Source organism: Petromyzon marinus, chromosome 60, assembly GCF_048934315.1.
Source record: "Petromyzon marinus isolate PM22_M1 ecotype Great Lakes invasive population chromosome 60, UKy_Petmar_22M1.pri1.0, whole genome shotgun sequence".
Classification (NCBI taxonomy): Eukaryota; Metazoa; Chordata; class Hyperoartia; order Petromyzontiformes; family Petromyzontidae; genus Petromyzon; species Petromyzon marinus.
Window position 1 is genome coordinate 3,353,979 of NC_133726.1, and position 18,634 is coordinate 3,372,612.

Sequence of the window (18,634 nt, forward strand, 5' to 3'; positions counted from 1 at the left end):
TCCAGCCCGCACGCCAGCCGATTCCATTGCTGCGTCTCCCCGGCTCGCTGAAAATTCCTCTCTGCAACACTTTGAACATGATACTGCGCCGTGCCCAGCGGGTTGTTCAGATTTCCTCCCTCGAGCGAGAGACAGACAGGCAAACAAACAATGACACATTAAGGTCCAAACTTTTTGCGAAGAAGATCTCCGATGATGAACAGCCTTGACCACTTCCGGATGAACAAAGCAAGTGGCAACAACAACAATAAACAACGACAACAAAAAGCGAAGTCCAAAGGGGGGGTACATTTTCTCATCGGCGTGAACCAAATTAAACCAGAGCAGGTGTTTGCATGGCAATACGTGTATTTACTTACAACGATAGATGCGGGCTTAACGCGTAGGCTCTCGCGACTAAATCCCATCCATAACCGAGGGTTTCCACGATCCACAAAACTGATGTCGCAATAATCGGCAGCCATGCTCAATCTGCAGCTGGATTAAGCCCCCCCCCCCCACCCCTCCAACCGAAGCCGCTACTGTCACGGCCGTCTGGAATGCTCGCCACTGGAGCTGTGCAACTCTTAAATTGTCGAGTCGAACGCCACAGGCTTTCGCGGCCAATTTTATCCGCGAGAGAGTGTTTTTTGGGGGGTTCAATCGCGTAGCAAATATAAATGTGGTCGTTAAAGCCGCCGCCACCACCACCGCGATCCGGCCAATTAGTCATGGGTTGTCATGTAAACACTACAACATTGACAATTCGTTACTAGTACATCACTAACCGGTTGTGTGTTGGAGAGTAAACCCACTACAACATTTACAATTCGTTACTAGTACATCACTAACCGGTTGTGTGTTGGAGAGTAAACCCACTACAACATTTACAATTCGTTACTAGTACATCACTAACCGGTTGTGTGTTGGAGAGTAAACCCACTACAACATTTACAATTCGTTACTAGTACAGCACTAACCGGTTGTGTGCTGGAGAGTTAAACCCACTACAACATTGACAATTCGTTACTAGTACATCACTAACCGGTTGTGTGTTGGAGAGTAAACCCACTACAACATTTACAATTCGTTACTAGTACATCACTAACCGGTTGTGTGTTGGAGAGTAAACCCACTACAACATTTACAATTCGTTACTAGTACAGCACTAACCGGTTGTGTGCTGGAGAGTTAAACCCACTACAACATTGACAATTCGTTACTAGTACATCACTAACCGGTTGTGTGTTGGAGAGTAAACCCACTACAACATTTACAATTCGTTACTAGTACATCACTAACCGGTTGTGTGTTGGAGAGTAAACCCACTACAACATTTACAATTCGTTACTAGTACATCACTAACCGGTTGTGTGTTGGAGAGTAAACTCACTACAACATTTACAATTCGTTACTAGTTCAGCACTAACCGGTTGTGTGTTGGAGGAGTAAACCCACTACAACATTTACAATTATAGTGTAGAGTATAATGTATAGTGTAGTGTATAGTAGTGTAGTATATACTAGTTCAGCACTAACCGGTTGTGTGTTGGAGAGGTAGTATAGTTGATAGTGTAGTGTTTAGTAGTGTAGTGTATACTAGTACAGTACTAACCGGTTGTGTGTTGGAGGAGTAAACCCACTACAACATTTACAATTATAGTGTAGAGTATAATGTATAGTGTAGTGTATAGTAGTGTAGTATATACTAGATCAGCACTAACCGGTTGTGTGTTGGAGAGGTAGTATAGTTTATAGTGTAGTGTATAGTAGTGTAGTATATACTAGATCAGCACTAACCGGTTGTGTGTTGGAGAAGTAATCTCACAACAACATTGACAATACGAGGAGTAACCGTGACATTTCACCGGTAATTACAACAACAAAGACAACCAGCATCCTCAGGCGACAGCTAGAATTGTTTACTAATTGACTGTGTCGGGGTGGAGGAGGGTTTAATGACAAATTTATATTCACGCAATCTCTCCCAGTAATTAAAAAACCCTCCATTGTGGAAAATATATAAAAGAAATTAGAAAAAACCACGACGTTTCAATCGCAACACAAGCAATCGTCATCAGGAGAAAACAATTGCGGGAAAGCTGCTGAGGCACAATGTTTCGCTTGCGTTGCGATCGAAACGTCGACGTTTTTTCTTATTTTTCTTGTCATTTTCCTTGAACCCATCTACGTGACTTTACAGACATGACCCAAGAATATGAATTCCTGCAGTCACGAAAGCTTTAAGTCAAGAAAAGTGTGTTCCCGGTCCACACCACACGAGCAACCCGCACTCTGCACGTGCCGCAAATTGATTTGGGGTTCCTTTATTTAACCCTCTGGGGATCCCGGCGAGACGCATGTTTGTCTAGCTCGTGATTCGAAACCCGCTCGTTCGATGGTTGACCCGAGATGTGTTTCGTTATTTTTCTTATTGTAAAATAAGTAAAATATTTTTTAAATAACTTTTTTTTTTTAAACACGCTTTTATGAGATGTACCGCACTAGTAATGGAAGAACTCCACGACTCCAGGAAGTGGCCCCGAAGCTTGCCACAACGTAAGGGGACCGTGGTCAATTACAGCCAACGTCAGTTTAACGTGGACAATTAGACCCAAGCCGAAACATGACATATAAAAAACAATTCTAGATTTGAAGCTTTCGTGACTGCAAGGATCCATACTCTTTGGTTCTATTCGGTAAAGTCACGTAAAAGTATAAAACAGCAAAAAATAAAAAATTCACGACGTTTCGGCCACAACGCAAGTGGCCTTCATCAGGTAAACTAATTTTCAATGGTACAGTATATTTTTTCAAGTAGTGGTACCCCAAACTTTCGCAGCTGCTTAAATTCCCTTTTCACACCATCAATATGTAAACTCCCCCTCCCCCCCTCGCCGGTCTGCACATGTTCACCCCCTCTACACCGTTCACCATGCTAAGTCCGCCAATTAAATGCTAATTTTTATGCTAATTCCTTTGTCAAAGCACCTTAATTCCTCTCACACAAGCTTAAATGTCGCGGTCTGAGCTTGGCTGTGTTCACTCCAGCGCTGTCCTTGAGACAGTCTGGTCCCTTCACCTGATGAAGGCCACTTGTGTTGTGGCCGAAACGTCGTGAATTTTTTTATTTTTTTTATTTTTTGTTGTTTTATACTTTTACGTGACTTTACCGAATAGAACCAAAGAGCATAACAAACAATGTTTAAAAATATAGATTTTTTTTTAATTTAATGACAGAATATCGTATTGTCATCAGTTTGACATAAGCATACCAAGTTTGCAGTCGATACCACATTGGGAAGTGGGTTACAATTGAGTTACAAGGTTTGAGGATACAACAACAACGACAACAACGACAACGACAACAACAACGACGACAACCAGACAGAGTGAGTTAAGTGAAAGCGTGCAAATACTCCTGCACCATCGCCACCGTTATCACCATTCCGTTCGTCGGCGACTCGGCCAATCGGAGCCGCGTCCGTCTCGCACGTTTCGCCCGGCATTGAACGCGTGGGCGCTTCATTTCGGTACTGGGCGCCTTGCGAAAGGTGCGGTGGCGGTGGTGCCGTCGTCGATTTGACCCCTTGAACATCTGACCACGTGGCCTGCTTTGTTGCCGGAAAGGGTTAAGCAAAACGAACAAAAGCGCACGACGATCATTATCGATTCACCATTCGCGATACCGGCACAAAACAAAAGTGTCCCATTGATGTAACAGCTCGCCACGAGCTATTAAATACTCCAATTGTTGTGTGAAGGACCGACAAATGACCCCAGCTTGCATTTTTTTTTTTTGCGGTTTGCCCACCCTTTTGGCCTCCTCTTATCTGACACTGGGAGTGAGACGAGGCGACAGAGAAGGCCGTCAGTGGCGGTGTAGAGGGCCAATCAGTTTCAAAGACAATGCGCACGTTGTTTATCATCAGAGCGTGTTCGTTTGCACAAGTAACGCGCGTGGTTGGTGGCCGTCCATAAATGACGTCACGCGATTTTTGACGATTTTTGATCCCCCCCCCCGCCCCGCCTCGTCACACGGCGTCACAAAAATCAGACTCCCCCCCCCTCAAATATGACGTCACAAAGCTTTGCCCCCCCCCCCCCCAAAAAAACAAAACATGCTTCAAATCGCTTTAAACTATTGTCATTGTAGCGCGTGTTTAATGTGGCGCTGCACTCTGATGTTGTAGGAGAAAACATTTATTACAAAGTCAATTTAATTAAGTTAGAACGTGTTGTCTTTATTTATTTAAAGTTGCGCATTTTGATGTGACGTCACGTTTCTCAAACCCCCCCTCTCCCCTCGTCACACATCGTCACAAGTGTCTGACCCCCCCCCCCCACCGCTAGGTGCGTGACGTCATGTATGGACGGCCCCTTAATGTTCTACTTGATGGTGGTGATTGGGAGGGCGATGGGGATTTAACAAATCTATAATAGAGGGACTTCTCCGGGGGGTGGGGGAGTGGGGTGGGTGTTAGATCGCGCAGTTCAATAGAATTGCGGCCGTGAAATCCGCCACCACGTGACACAAAACGAGGCCAATTCGTGAGCAGTTGAGCACACACACCGGTTGTGTGCCGGAGAGCAAACCCCACCACACAACATCGGCGATTCGAGTACCGATGTCACTTGCCGCGCTTGCGAGATGGGGGTCGAACCGGCGACCTCTGGATCTCGCGGTTCGGGGTGCGCTCACCATTACACTTGCTGTAGCGGCACCAATAGCAGCAAGCAGCAGTAGCAGCAGCGTCGGTCGCAGCAAGTAAGCAGCAGCGGCAGCAGCAGGCAGCAGCAGTAGCATCAGCAAGCAACAGCAAGCAGTAGAATCAGCAAGCAGCAGCAAGTAGCAGCAGCAGCAAGTAGCAAGTAGCAGCAGCAAGTAGCAGCAAGCAGCAGCAGTAGCAAGTAACAAGTAGCAAGTAACAAGCAGCAGCAGTAGCAAGCAGCAGCAGTAGCAGCAGCAAGTAGCAAGCAGGAGAAAGTAACAGCAGCAGTAGCATGCAGCAAGTAGCAAGCAGCAGCAAGCACCAGCAGCAAGCAGCAGTAGCAAGAAGCAAGTAGCAACAGCAACAGTAGCAGCAGCAAGTAGCAAGCAGCAGCAGTTGCAAGCAGCAAGGAACAAGCAGCAGCAGTAGCAGCAGCAAGTAACAAACAGCAGCAAGCACCAGCAAGTGACAAGCAGCAGCAGTAGCAAGAAGCAAGTAGCAACAGCAGCAGTAGTAGCAGCTACCAGAAGCAAGTAGCAGCAGTAAAGTAGCAGCTGCAACAGGATCAAATGAATCCGCGACAGAACGAATGATAAATTGTGTTAATGCTTAAGGCCCATATATAGAGTAGCTCAGCGTGACTTTACCCATATTAGGAATACTGTAACGGGATTCGACATGTGTTTAACGCTCAAAATGGTCGATTCAACGGGAATCGGCCGATTGTTTTACGATACAAAGCTTGATCCATGCTTGATCCATGTTCGAACACATAGGCACAGGTATGTAAAATATCATAGCCGTGCTTGATCCATGCTCGAATACATGGGCACCGGTATTCAAAATCTTCTTTGGTTCTTTCGGTAAAGTCACGTAGAATGAGAATAAAATAATAAATTGATAAAATAAAATAACACAATGAAATTCTCACGACGTTTCGGCCACAACACAAGCGGCCTTCATCAGGTGAAGGTATTAAAAATATCATAACTTTGCTTGATTTGTTTGCTTCCTTTTACGTTAACATAATTTATCATTCATTCTGTCGCGGGTTCATTTGTATCCTGTTACAGCGCAAACGCCAAGAAATAAGAAATAACCACCCCTCCCCCTCGGACAACGAAGAGAGAAAGAGAGAGAGAGATGAGTGGCGGCTTACAAAAGCTGGGAACAACACGTTTTGTGAGCGCTCTCCCCTCGCTCCTCTCTCTCCCCTCAATTCTCTCTGTCCCCTCTCTCTCACCTCTATCCTCTCTCTCTCTCCATCCCTCCTCCCATCTCTCCTCTCTCTCTCTCTCTTTCCCCTCTCTCGCCTCTCCCCTGTGCTGTGAGGTCTTTTGACATCTCGCGCGCGATCCGTTACGCCACCGAGGTAAATGCGTCGCGCACACCCCGCTCACATTACCGCAGGTCCGTCAAGACTTCCAAAAAAAGGGGGGACGGGGGGGCCCCCCCTTTCACCGACCCCTCCTCCTTTTTCCATTGCCACCCCCCCCCCCCCGTAACCTTCCAGTGGCCATTCTACCGCTGGCTGTAATTCTGCGGTCCTTGAAGATTTGCAACAACAACTAAAATAAGGCGATGACAAACATTCCCTCCACTCCAGCCCGCCCGCTCCACCGTGTGGCCTTGATAGGCTGCAGGAGCAAGAGCTGTGAGCGAGCACCTATGAAAGCCGGTCCAACGGTGCAGTAGAAGGGGTGGGGTGGGTGGCCAGCACCAGTGGCGGTGAAGACTGCAAGACGAAAGATCCCCCGTGTAGCCTCGGCAGAATGTTGGGGCAAGGGCTGACAGCGAGTAATAGCCACCTATGAAGGCCGGCACCGTGGCACTCGAGCGGGTGGGTGGCCAGCACCACGCCCGGCCGCCTTTGTCTCCCACGTGGCGATGTTTCACGCACCGCAACCAGGTACTCATTCGAGGCTGAGTCTACCTAAGGGAGGCCCAGGGCCAGTTCAGATAATCACTGCACACACAAAGGCAAAGATCCCCCGTATAGCCTTTGCAGGCTGTTGGGGGCAAGTTAGCCAGCAGCACCTCTGAAGGCTGCCAAGGAAGACGACGGTGTGTTTGTGTGTATGTGTCTGTGTGTTTTTGTGTCTAGGCCACTGGACGGGTTCCGCAGGCTTGGGAGGATGCCCTGGTGCCCCCCTCTTTAAGAAGGGGACCGCACAGGCTGTAACAACTACAGGGGCATCTCACTCCTCAGTGTGCCGGGAAAGGTGCTGGCAAGGATTATTCAACATCGCCTTGCTAGGCACGCTGAGGAGAGGCTTGCGGAGCCCCAATGCGGTTTCAGGAAAGGGCGGTCCTACACAGATGCAATATTTTCAGTCCGTCTGCTACAGCAGAGGTGTAGGGAATTCCAACAAGATCTACATCTCTGCTTCATTGACCTGATCAAGGCCTATGACACCATCAGTAGGCCTGGGCTCTGGGTTGTTCTTCGTGCTTTCGGAGTCCCTGGCCCTCTGCTCACGCTCATTACGGACCTTCATGATGGTGAGCAGGCCCGGGTAATACTACGTGGCCTGGAGTCTGAGCCATTCCCTGTGCACCTTGGGATCCGACAGGATGTCCTCTGGCTCCAACATTATTAAACATCTATTTCGACCACGTACTTTGTGAAGCCTTCAGTAGCTGTACCGGAGGAATTTCCATTTGGTACAGATACAATGGGAGGCTGATCGATGCCCGGGTGTGGTCAAGGGATGGTTCCCTATTGGTCAACCACGTTATGTATGCCGACGACCTGGTAATTGCAGCTGCTGCTGAAACTGGAGTGTGCCACTCAAGAGGTGGGGCTTTACCATCAGCGCCACCAAAACGAAGCACCTGGGTATTTTGTACCATCAGGCACTCCACCCCCACAACTCCAAATCGGTGATGGGGCAGTTGTGGAGAGAGTGGAGAGTTTCCCATACTTGGTCAGTGTGCTCATGCGCAGCTCCGGTTTAACAGCAGAGGTATCACTCCGAATCAGTCAGTCGGTATTATCTTTTCATCGGTTGCGTAACACTGTGTGGAAGCTACGCACGAAGCTTCAGGTCTTCTCGGCCACAGTAATTCCTTCCCTTCTCTACGCTTACGAAACATGGACCCCCCTAATGGAACATCATCGCCGGTTAGAAACTTTTAGGCTGGCCTGCCTTCGATCAATCCTGGGTTTAACCAGTCTGGATTTTGTGAGGAACTCGAAAAACCTCGAAAGATCTGGACAAGTCCCATCGGTGAGCTCCTCCGGCAGGCAAGCTGCATTGGCTGGGCCATGTAGCCCGCATGCCCAATCACCGCATGCCCAAAGAGTTTTTGTTCGGCCGGATCGAGGGGGCTAAACGGGCGCGGCATGGGCTAGAGAAGAGATGGAGTGACGTGGTACAGGAGGATGTGGAGCTGAGTGGACTTGCCGATGACTGGTACCAGCGCTGTCAAGATCGGCCTCTGTGGAGGAGGCTCGTGAAGAACGCTACTAGGCAGTTGAAGGCAGTCGCCCTCCAACAACAACAGAGGGCGGAGGAGCGACGCTCACAACAACGAGCGGAGCGCCGGGTGGCGAAAGCACAGCAAGTTGGCACAGCAGGGGGCACAGGTGGTGCATCAGCCAGTCATCTCAGTCAGTCGACCCGTGGCACCTGGGTCTGCCCCGTGACCTCCTGCCAGCGGGTGTTCGACACTTCACGTGGCCTCAAGGTGCACATGGCCTAGCACACGCGTCGTGGTGACGTCACCGCCACTTAGTGGCGAATGGCGGTTGTTGTTTGTGTATGTGTGTTTGTGTGTTTGCGTGTATGTGTGTTTGTGTGTTCGTGTGTGTTTGTGTGTATGCGTGTTTGTCTGTGTGTGTGTTTGCGTGTATGTGTGTTTGTGTGTGTATGTTTGCATGTATGTATGTGTGTTTGTGTGTGTGTTTGTGTACCTACCATACATTGAACTTCGTTCGCACAGTACGTAGCCAACCATGCTGATCGGAGGTGCTGGGGGAAGCAAACAAACTAAACACAACAACAACGAGCAATTGTAAAGAAACGAGTTTGTCAATCGAGATGATTTAAAATGCACCGTAGCTCCCAGTGGCTTCCTAATATCGGTAAGGAAGAGCATTCCAGACGGCCACAGAAGCGCAAACATTCAGGCGATGAACCGCAGCAGAGAGACCTCTTGGGCTTACATGTGACGCGCGTTTGCGGTCAGTGTCAGGCTATAACCCCGCCGTGGTAGGCGCGTTCACGAAAAAACACTGCCGTTATGTTGAGGGGGGGGGGGGGCGATCGCGTTCTAATAACCGTCGATTTGATGGGGGAATTAAGGAGTAAGTAGGTTTTGAAAACACCAACGTGACTCCACATTTTTTTGTGCGCGCTAACTTGTTGGATTGCTGTCGATTTGCACACGTTCCTTTTTGCAATCGCCGTGTTTTCAGTTTGACAATGTGCGTCGCTCGTTCTCCCGGCGTACGGCAAAGTCCGTTGTTGCAAAACCGCACGCCTTAGTTTGTTTTAGTCCGCAAACCACACGACAGCTTTTGGGAGTCAATCCGCGACTCAATACCGCCTTGGCCGGCCGAAGAATTTTGACTTTGAAACCATTTTTATTGCTGCCATAAAAAAAAAAACAGCGCCGGAGCCGATTTCGATACGAAACACAGCAGCGACAAATAACCATACACAATTAAAAAAAAAAGGCACGCGCCGCAGCACGTGTTGCTCGACGCGCCACACCCACCACAAAAACGTCACGCGGCGGTCGTCGTCGTCGCGCAAGCCACGCCCGACGACCAAGCACGTGAGAAGGTGGAATAGCAGGGGGCCGCGTAGGGGACGCAGTCGTTCGCGACACGCTGGGGAGGGAGGTGGGGTGGGTGGGTTCCCATTGCCCGCTTGCGGTGGGCCCGCGCGGTCACGCCGCGCCGTGCCAGGCTGGGCGGTCGTCAATTTGCCGCTCGTGGTGGAAGGAGGGAGGCGTGGGCCGCCTGCGGCCGGTGTTGGCTGCTGATTCTAAAGAGAGGTTGATGGGCGCAAGCACCGCGCCAGTTTCCTCGGGAGATCCAAGCCGTGCGGGGCTCGTCGATGAGCATCCGATTGGGAACCTCCGCGATGAGGGTCCGATTGGGAACCTCCGCGCTCTCCGCCAGCGGTCTCCGGTCGACTTCGCTAATTAAATAAGGAAGGACGCGTAGCTCTGTTGACTCGATCGCGTTACACATCCGATTGCCATCCGCGTTCCCTCATACATGCGTCGCGTCATGTCCGATTCACATTTTTTTTGTTTTAATAATAAGCGGCGTTATAGCAGGAGGGACTGTGCCGTGCACTGTGTATGGAACAGGAGGAGGATTCCTCCACAACTCTGGCTGTCGCCTGATGATGCTGGTTGTTGTTGTAATTACCGGCGAAAGATCACGGTACTCGAATTGTAAATGCTGTAGTGGGTTTACTCTCCAACACACAACCAGTTAGTGCTCAACTAGTATACTACACTGTACGCTGCACTACACACTCAACTACTATACACTACACTATACAATACACTACCTCTCCAACATAATACCGGTTAGTGCTGAACTAGTATACTACACTATACACTACTAACCGGTTAGTGATGAACTAGTATACTACACAATATGTCACGGTACTCAAATTGTAAATGTTGTAATGGGTTTACTTCTCCAACACACAACCGGTTAGTGCTGAACTAATAACGAATTGTTAATGTTGTAGTGGGTTTAATCTCAAACACACAACCTGGTGTGTGCTGTACTAGTAACGAATTGGCCAAATTTTATTATTTACACGACACACCTTACTAATTGGCTGTGTCAGTTGGTGGTGGTGGCGGGTTTAACGACACATTTACACTTTCGCGATCTAACCCAAAAAACTCCTTTATTATGGAATATATTGTTCGCGAACGCATTAACTACATGTGAAACCACTGTTTCATTGTTGTTGTTATCCACCGGACTGGGGCGAACGTTGTTTTTGCCCTCCCACAGCCGTGCGTCAGGCGGAAGCAGGCTGTGATGCTGCCGTCGGGCCTCAGGGTGTGCCCTCAGCAGTCGCTCCAGGAGATCAGGAAGACCCACCTCGCCCACTACAAGCTGCGCAGTTGAGTGGCGAGCCGCGATTTCCCATGGCTCGTTTTTTAGTTTTTCGTTTTAGCCGCCTCCGGACGAGTCGGCATGCCCCGGCGACGCCCCGCGCCCTCACAGCAAGGAGAGGGTCCCCGAGTTCGATTCCCGACACAGCTGCTTGTGTACAGTCTGTTCTCCGATAACGCTGCGTGTTGTTTTCACGACGTTAGGAATTTAATGTAACGTAGGAGGACCCTCCTGAGTCTTGAGACCCATCAACGCTCCCCTGGGTAAACGAGCCTCGGAGTAATCATAATACAAATGTAATTAGACGGCATGTGGCCGCATCTGGCAGCAGTAAAGCTGTGCTTCTGCTTTTTATATAAAAAAAAAAATTGCACGCTTTTATTGCCTTCGATCAACAGGCAAGTCCAACTTCCACAGGCCCTGCACCTTCCTCTTTAGGCCCCACACCTTCCTCTTTAGGCTCCACCCCTTGATAGTTAGGCCCTGCCCCTTCCTATTTAGGCCCCGCCTGTCTGTGTTTAGGCCCCACCCCTCCCCGGCACACACGCGGGGGTTGGGCTGGTATGGGTAGTGGTAGGGGTTGTCGACGGGGAAGGGGAGTGTGAGCAGCAGTAGGGGTAGTGGTGGTTGAGGTCTGTAGAGGTAGTGGTGGGTGGGGTCAGTAAGGTTAGTGGTGGGTGGGGTCAGTAAGGTTAGTGGTGGGTGAGGTCAGTAAGGGTAGTGGTGGGTGGGCTCCCTCCGTGTCTCTTTCTCATCATCATCATCATCACGCTGGCTAGGAGATATGAACTACCTTGCTGGTATACGGGAGGTTTGTCGGTTCGATCCCAACCCGGCCTCCCCCTGTATATTTTGAGTATGCGTGTCTCTCTCTCTCTGTCTCACTGTGGTAGTGTAGATTTTTCTCCGCATCCATCAGTCTTCCTCTCCACATTTAGAATCACCATCACGCATTCGGAGTATTTGGCTGCTGCCACAAGTTTCCCACATGACAACGACGACGATGCGTCCACTTCGTTGAGCTATCGTTTGTGATAGCCAGGTTCGCTTCTGATAAAAGAGCTACACAGCTCAGTTGGGCCCTTTCACTTGGTGACGTGAAACATTGTAAAAGTCACGCAGGTGGAAAATGTATATATCACGACGTTTCGATCGCAACACAAGCGATCGTCGTCAGGTGGGACAACCACGGCAAGAAAAAAAACTGCTGAAGTCGTGCTGCGATCGAAACGTCGTGATCTATTATGTTCATACCCACGTGACTTTACCGAAAGAACCAAAGGGTACGGATACTTGCAGTCACGAAAGCTTCAAATCAACATTGATTATAGTTTCTACGTTCCCAGTGTTATTCTTGAATCCCAACTTGGCCACGCGGAAGGCCTTCCGGGCTGTCGCGTGGAACGAATTACGCACCGTGTACCGAGACGCGTTGTCCGAGCGGATTGGCGTTGGTGCCAATCCGGCGAGTCTTCTCGCCTCGCCGAAGTCGAATGTCGATTTGAGAAAGCTGGTTGCGGCGGCTGACCCCTGGCCACAGCGTGCCAGGACGCGGTGTGGGAGGCGTTCCGAGTGTTCTGGGACCGCGTGCCGGAGCGTGCCGAGTACCGCTCCTGGCTGGCGGCGTGCCTGCACGGCCGCACCGGCGCTGCGGGGATCGGCGCCGCCTTCAGCGCCTCCGCCGAGCACGCGCAGTTTCTCGACAAGGTGGGGCGCTCACACACTCACGGACACGCTCACGTACTCACGCACTCACGGACTCACTCACTCACACACTCACTCACACACTCACGCGCTCACGCACGCACTCACTCATGCGCTCACTCACGCGCTCACTCATGCACTCACGTACTCACGGACTCACGCGCTCACGCACTCACTCACGTACTCACGTACACACTCACTCACGCACTCACGCACTCACTCACGCGCTCACGCACTCACTCACGCACTCACTCACGCACTCACGTACACACTCACTCACGCACTCACGCACTCACTCACATACTCACTCACGCACTCACACACTCACTCACGCACTCACTCACGCACTCACGTACACACTCACTCACGCACTCACGCACTCACTCACATACTCACTCACGCACTCACTCATGCACTCACGCACTCACTCACGCGCTCACTCACGCGCTCACGCATGTGCTCACAAACTCACACACTCACTCACTCACGCACTCACTAACACACTCACGCGCTCACTCACGCACTCATGGACTCACGCGCTCACGCACGCACTCACGCATGTGCTCACAAACTCACACACTCACTGACACACGCACGTGCACTCATTCACGCACGCACCTGTGTGTCCCATAGATTAACACAGAGATCCATAAGCTCAAATAGAGACTCACAGAGACTCAAATAATCACATACAAACCGAGACTCACGGAGACCCTTGAACTCACACAGATATGCATAGACATCTACATATTGACGTGCAGATACCTATAGACTTACATACAGACCCATAACCGGGTTCTCAATTCTCGCGCGGTGAAGGTCAAAGCCCAGTCACCAGTGATTGCAACAACAACAACAACAAAAACATGACATTTAAATTTGATTTTTCACTTAATTTCTTAGAGGTAACTCTTTGATATCCGCTTCCAGAGACAGTTCCGTGTGTGAACCAGAGTGTCACTTGAACAAGGGATCTCAGAGGTGGCTCTGTGATATCCGCTTCCACGGACCGTTCCGTGTGTTAGCCAGAGTGTCACTGAAACAAGGGATCTCAGAGGTGGCTCTGTGATATCCGCTTCCACGGACCGTTCCGTGTGTTAGCCAGAGTGTCACTGAAACAAGGGATCTCAGAGGTGGCTCTGCGATGTCCACTTCCGCGGGACGTTCTCTAACGCACACATAAAGGATCGTGCGGCTCTGCGAGATTCCCGAGCGGATTCTTCGTCGCAGCGACGACGGCGATGACACGGGGTAGAAGTGCCATCGCGATCTTCGCGGATGCATTTCGGGGGTAAAAATGATAAGCCACCAAAAATTCCAAGGACGCTGACGGAAACTCCGGGGGGGTTCACGGCCAACGTTTGGCCCCAATTCTCCGCGGCCGCGCATCGCACCCGCCTGTTTAGTTTGAGCTCCGTGAGCCGGTTAATGTTCCCATTCGCCCTGAATTATGCAGCACATTTGTTAACCACGCCACCGCTACCACCTCCACCACTGCCACCGCCGCCACCTCCAGCACCTCCACCACCAACGCCTTCACCACCGCCACCACCACCGCCACAACCTCTACCACCACCTCCACCACCGCCACCTTCACAACCTTCACCACCACCATCACCAACGCCTTCACCACCGCCACCATCACCGCCACAACCTCTACCACCATCGCCACCAACTATTCCACTACCACCGCCACCACCTCTACCACCACCACCGCCATCACCTATACCACCACCTCCACCACCGCCACCTTCACAACCTTCACCACCACCTCTACCAACGCCTTCACCACCGCCACCACCACCGCCGCAACCTCTACCACCACCACCGCCACCACCTCTTCCACAACCACCACCTCTACCACCACTACCGCCACCACCTCTACCACCACCACCTCTACCACCGCCACCACCTCTACCACCACCACCACCTCTACCACCGCCACTACCTCTTCCACCACCACCGCCACCACCACTACCACCACCACCACCACCGCCGCCACCTCTACCACCTCAATCACGAACACCACCACCTCTACAACCACCACCGCCACCACCGCTACCATCACCACCGCCACCGCTACCATCACCACCACCACCGCTACCATCACCACCACCACCGCTACCATCACCACCACAACCACCGCCACCACCGCTACCACCCCAATCACCACCGCCGCAAAAATAAATCCACCGGCGATGTTGTTTATATTTTTTTCTCCGTTGCTTTGTTTGCCAATAACAGCGCGGCCGCTCTTGGTGACATTTCGCGACAATTTCGGCAGCGCACACAAAGACAAAGATCTCCGCCCCCCCGTAGCCTCTAACAGACTGTAGGGGCAAGGGCTGTTAGCGAGCGGCACCTGTGAAGGCCGGCAGCGGCGCACGAGGGGGTGGGTGGCCAGCACCACGCCCGGCCGCCTTTGTCTCCCCAGTGGCGATGTTTACGCACCGCACCAGGTACTCATTTCAGGCTGAGTTGACCTAGGGGAGGCCCGGGACCGGTTCAGACGATCGTCACCGATGTCGGCCGTGAGCCGGGAATCGAACTCGGGTCGCCGGGTTCGTAGCGCAGCGCAGCGCTAACCGCTACACTACCGCTCCCCACGCACACACGCGCGCACACACACACAAACGCACGCGCGCGCACACTCGCACACGTACGCGCACACAGACGCACGCACACACGCGCACACACACACGCACGCACACTCGCACACGCGCACACACACACGCGCACACGCACGCACACACACACGCGCACACGCGCGCGCGCGCGCTCGCACGCTCGCTGCCCCTAACCTTTCCCGCGTGCATCCGTCTCGTCGGCGGGCGACAGTAATCGTCCGAGCCGGGGCCTCGGAGGCCGCATTAACGAGCCGCAATTAGGGCGCGGCTCTCTCGACGCTGGTTCAGGCGCGACGGGGAACGACGTCCGTCAAAGTTTCGTTCACGGCGCTCCGTTTCCTCCCCACCCCCACCCCCCCCCCCTATATGCGACGGGAGGAGAAGTTTTGACTTTCCTCTCTCCGCCCGTCGTCGCATAGAGGGACAACTTTTGGATGCGTGCGTGCGTGCGTGCACGCACGCGCGTTGAAATTCTTTCTCAATGTGAGTTAGCCTAGCCGTTGATAATCGGAGGATGTGTCAATGTGTGGGTGAGTGGCTGTGTGAATGGGTGAGTGACTATGTGAGTGTGTGAGTGAGTGACTATGTGAGTGCGTGAGTGGCTATGTGAGTGGGTGAGTGAGTGACTATGTGAGTGGATGAGTGGCTATGTGAGTGGGTGAGTGAGTGACTATGTGAGTGGGTGAGTGGCTATGTGAGTGGGTGAGTGACTATGTGAGTAGGTGAGTGACTACGTGAGTGGATGAGTGACTATGTGAGTGGGTGAGTGACTAAGTGAGTGGGTGAGTGACTACGTGAGTGGATGAGTGACTGTGTGAGTGGATGAGTGGCTATGTTAGTGGATGAGTGGCTATGTTAGTGGATGAGTGACTACGTGAGTGGATGAGTGACTATGTGAGTGGTTGATTGACTACGTGAGTGGATGAGAGACTATGTGAGTGGGTGAGTGACTATGTGAATCTACGTATGTATGTTTGCTGAACTTCTTTCGCACCGCGCGTAGCCAACCGCGCTAATTGAGGCGCTGTAAAGGACAACGAACTGAACACACAAAACGCAATCTAGACGATATCACAGTGCACCACAGCTCCCAGTGCCTTCCTGATATCGGAAGCGAGAGCGTTCCAGACGGCCGCAGCAAGCGCATCTGTACGCGCGGACGACCCGCAGCTCGCGTGACGATGGCTCGCGCTCCTTGACAAGATCAGCGAGGTGTGGTGGTTCATTCGTGGCGAGCGCTTGGTGCGTAATGAGTTTAACCTTTTCAATGTGTTTGTTCGGCAACCGGCAGTTCAGCGGGTACCGGACAGACACGGCCGGGTCTTTGGTGGGGTTGTTGTTGTTGTTGTTGTTTTTTTTTTCTGGAAGATTTGCTGGTTTATCCCAGGATGTTTCTGTTTCGCGTCGTCACTTTAAGATGTTTCTCTGTTCATATTTTGTTCGGTGCTGTTGCACCCGCATGCCTCGAAGGGCTACACTTAATCAATTAAACTTGAAGCTTGCAGCACCCCGCCACGACCAACGCGCCAGACGATTTTGTACACGCCGCAGATTGCTAACGTTTTTGGGTTGTTTTTTTTTGCTTGCCAGACGTTCCGTAGAGTGGTGAGTTGCAATGATTATCGAGCCTCGTCGATGCTCTTACAGCGTGGTGAAGTTTGGTCTAATAACTCCCCCCCCACCCCCACCCCCACCCCCCCCCAATACTATTATTATTCTTATTAACACAAGTTGGAGAATTAGTTTTTTAATATCTGAAGCGACCCGGCCAACGGGACTCCCTCGAGGTTAATTTTGTGTGACCAGCGTGAGAAGAGGTCAGCAGGTAGAGGAAGAGTCTCAGTTCGTAAAGGCTGAGCGACCTCAACTACTATCGTTTTATTTTCCCAGGGGAAGACCCCCCCCCCCATAGCCCCCCCCCCCCCCCCATAGCCCCCCCCCCCCCCCCCCGGGCCATCACAGGCGACAGCTCAACCGAGCGGCCTACAGAGACGTCGTCCGGAGCTGTGCAGCAGCAGGCCAATGGTACTCGTCGTGGCCACAGCCTGGGGGGCACAACGGACGTGGTGTGCCGGGTTGGGCGTCCATCAAGGAGGGGAGGGGAGTGGGGGGGGGGAAGGCGAAGGGGGGAGGGGGAGGTGGGTGAGGAGCGCCGAGAAACTTAAGATGAATCCCGCCGCCCATTTGAGAGGCATTAAAACGCGATCATAGCGGCGATCCATCACTGCGGGAGCCCTTGGCGTGGTTGGTTTATTATTAATAATGCTCGGCGCGCCGTAGGGGAACGCGACCCATTAACAAGAGACGGCGGCGCGTTGCCACGCGCGACGTTTGCGTTTGATTCGGGTGGAGAGAAAACAGGGGGGGGGGACATAGACATAGAGTAGGGAGAGAGGGGGGGTAGAGAGAGAGGGGGTAGAGAGGGAGAGGGGGGGTAGAGAGAGAGGGGGGGTAGAGAGAGAGGGGGTAGAGAGGGAGAGGGGGGGTAGAGAGAGAGGGGGGTAGAGAGAGAGCGGGGGGGTAGAGAGAGAGCGGGGGGGTAGAGAGAGAGGGGGGTAGAGAGAGAGGGGGGTAGACAGAGAGGGGGGTAGAGAGAGAGAGGGCGGTAGAGAGAGAGAGAGGGGGGTAGAGAGAGAGAGAGGGGGGTAGAGAGAGGGGGGGGGTAGAGAGAGAGGGGGTAGAGAGAGAGGGGGGGCAGAGAGAGAGCGGGGGGGTAGAGAGAGAGGGGGGTAGAGAGAGAGGGGGGTAGACAGAGAGGGGGGGTAGAGAGAGAGAGGGCGGTAGAGAGAGAGAGAGGGGGGTAGAGAGAGAGGGGGGTAGAGAGGGGGGGGGGTAGAGAGAGAGAGGGGGTAGAGAGAGAGGGGGGGCAGAGAGAGCGGGGGGGTAAGGAGAGCAGAGCGTGAAATATTTTGTGAAATCTTTCATTTAAAAAGGGGAGGGTTAACTTAAAGCAGAGCTTTGAAAAAAAAAACTAAAATGATGAACGCAGCAAAGTGCCGACTACACCGAGAGGTGGGTGGGGGGGAGGGGAGTCGTGGAAGCGAGACGTCACGACCCCGCTATGTCTCCCCCTTCTCTCGCTGGCCCATCCACCTTCGGTCGTTTCTCTAAGGGGGGAGGGGGTGGTGGTGGGGGGGGCACAGCGAGAGGGAGGGGGTGGGGGGGGCACAGCGAGGGGGAGGGGGTGGTGGGGGGGGCACAGCGCGTCCACAGGAACCGCGGAGGCGAGTGGCAAAGTTTCCGCTCCCTCCAAGGCTGTGGGCTCTGTGAGGTCACTCGCAGGGAGGCGTCTGGGAGGTAGCTCTGTAGCGGCGGCGTCATCGGCGTCATCGGCGTCGTCGGCGTCATCATCGGCGTCGTCGGCGTCGTCATCGGCGTCGTCGGCGTTGTCATCGGCGTCGTCATCGGCGTCGTCATCGGTGTCGTCGGCGTCGTCATCAGCGTCGTCATCGGCGTGGTTGGCGTCGTCATCGGCGTCGTCGGCGTCGTCGGCGTCGTCATCGACGTGGTCTGCG

The 18,634-nt window shown here is 52.4% G+C and overlaps 1 protein-coding gene across 1 annotated transcript in view; it reads left to right on the forward strand.

The window, feature by feature from the left end:
- The window catches only part of LOC116955519 (uncharacterized), a 94,171-nt gene that overhangs the window by 25,635 nt on the left and 49,902 nt on the right, over positions 1 to 18,634 (forward strand). Inside the window, exons 4-5 of the mRNA XM_076053209.1 lie at positions 10,684 to 10,795; positions 12,329 to 12,495. Coding sequence (XP_075909324.1) covers positions 10,684 to 10,795; positions 12,329 to 12,495 — 279 coding nt within the window. The remainder of the gene's footprint in view (positions 1 to 10,683; positions 10,796 to 12,328; positions 12,496 to 18,634) is intronic.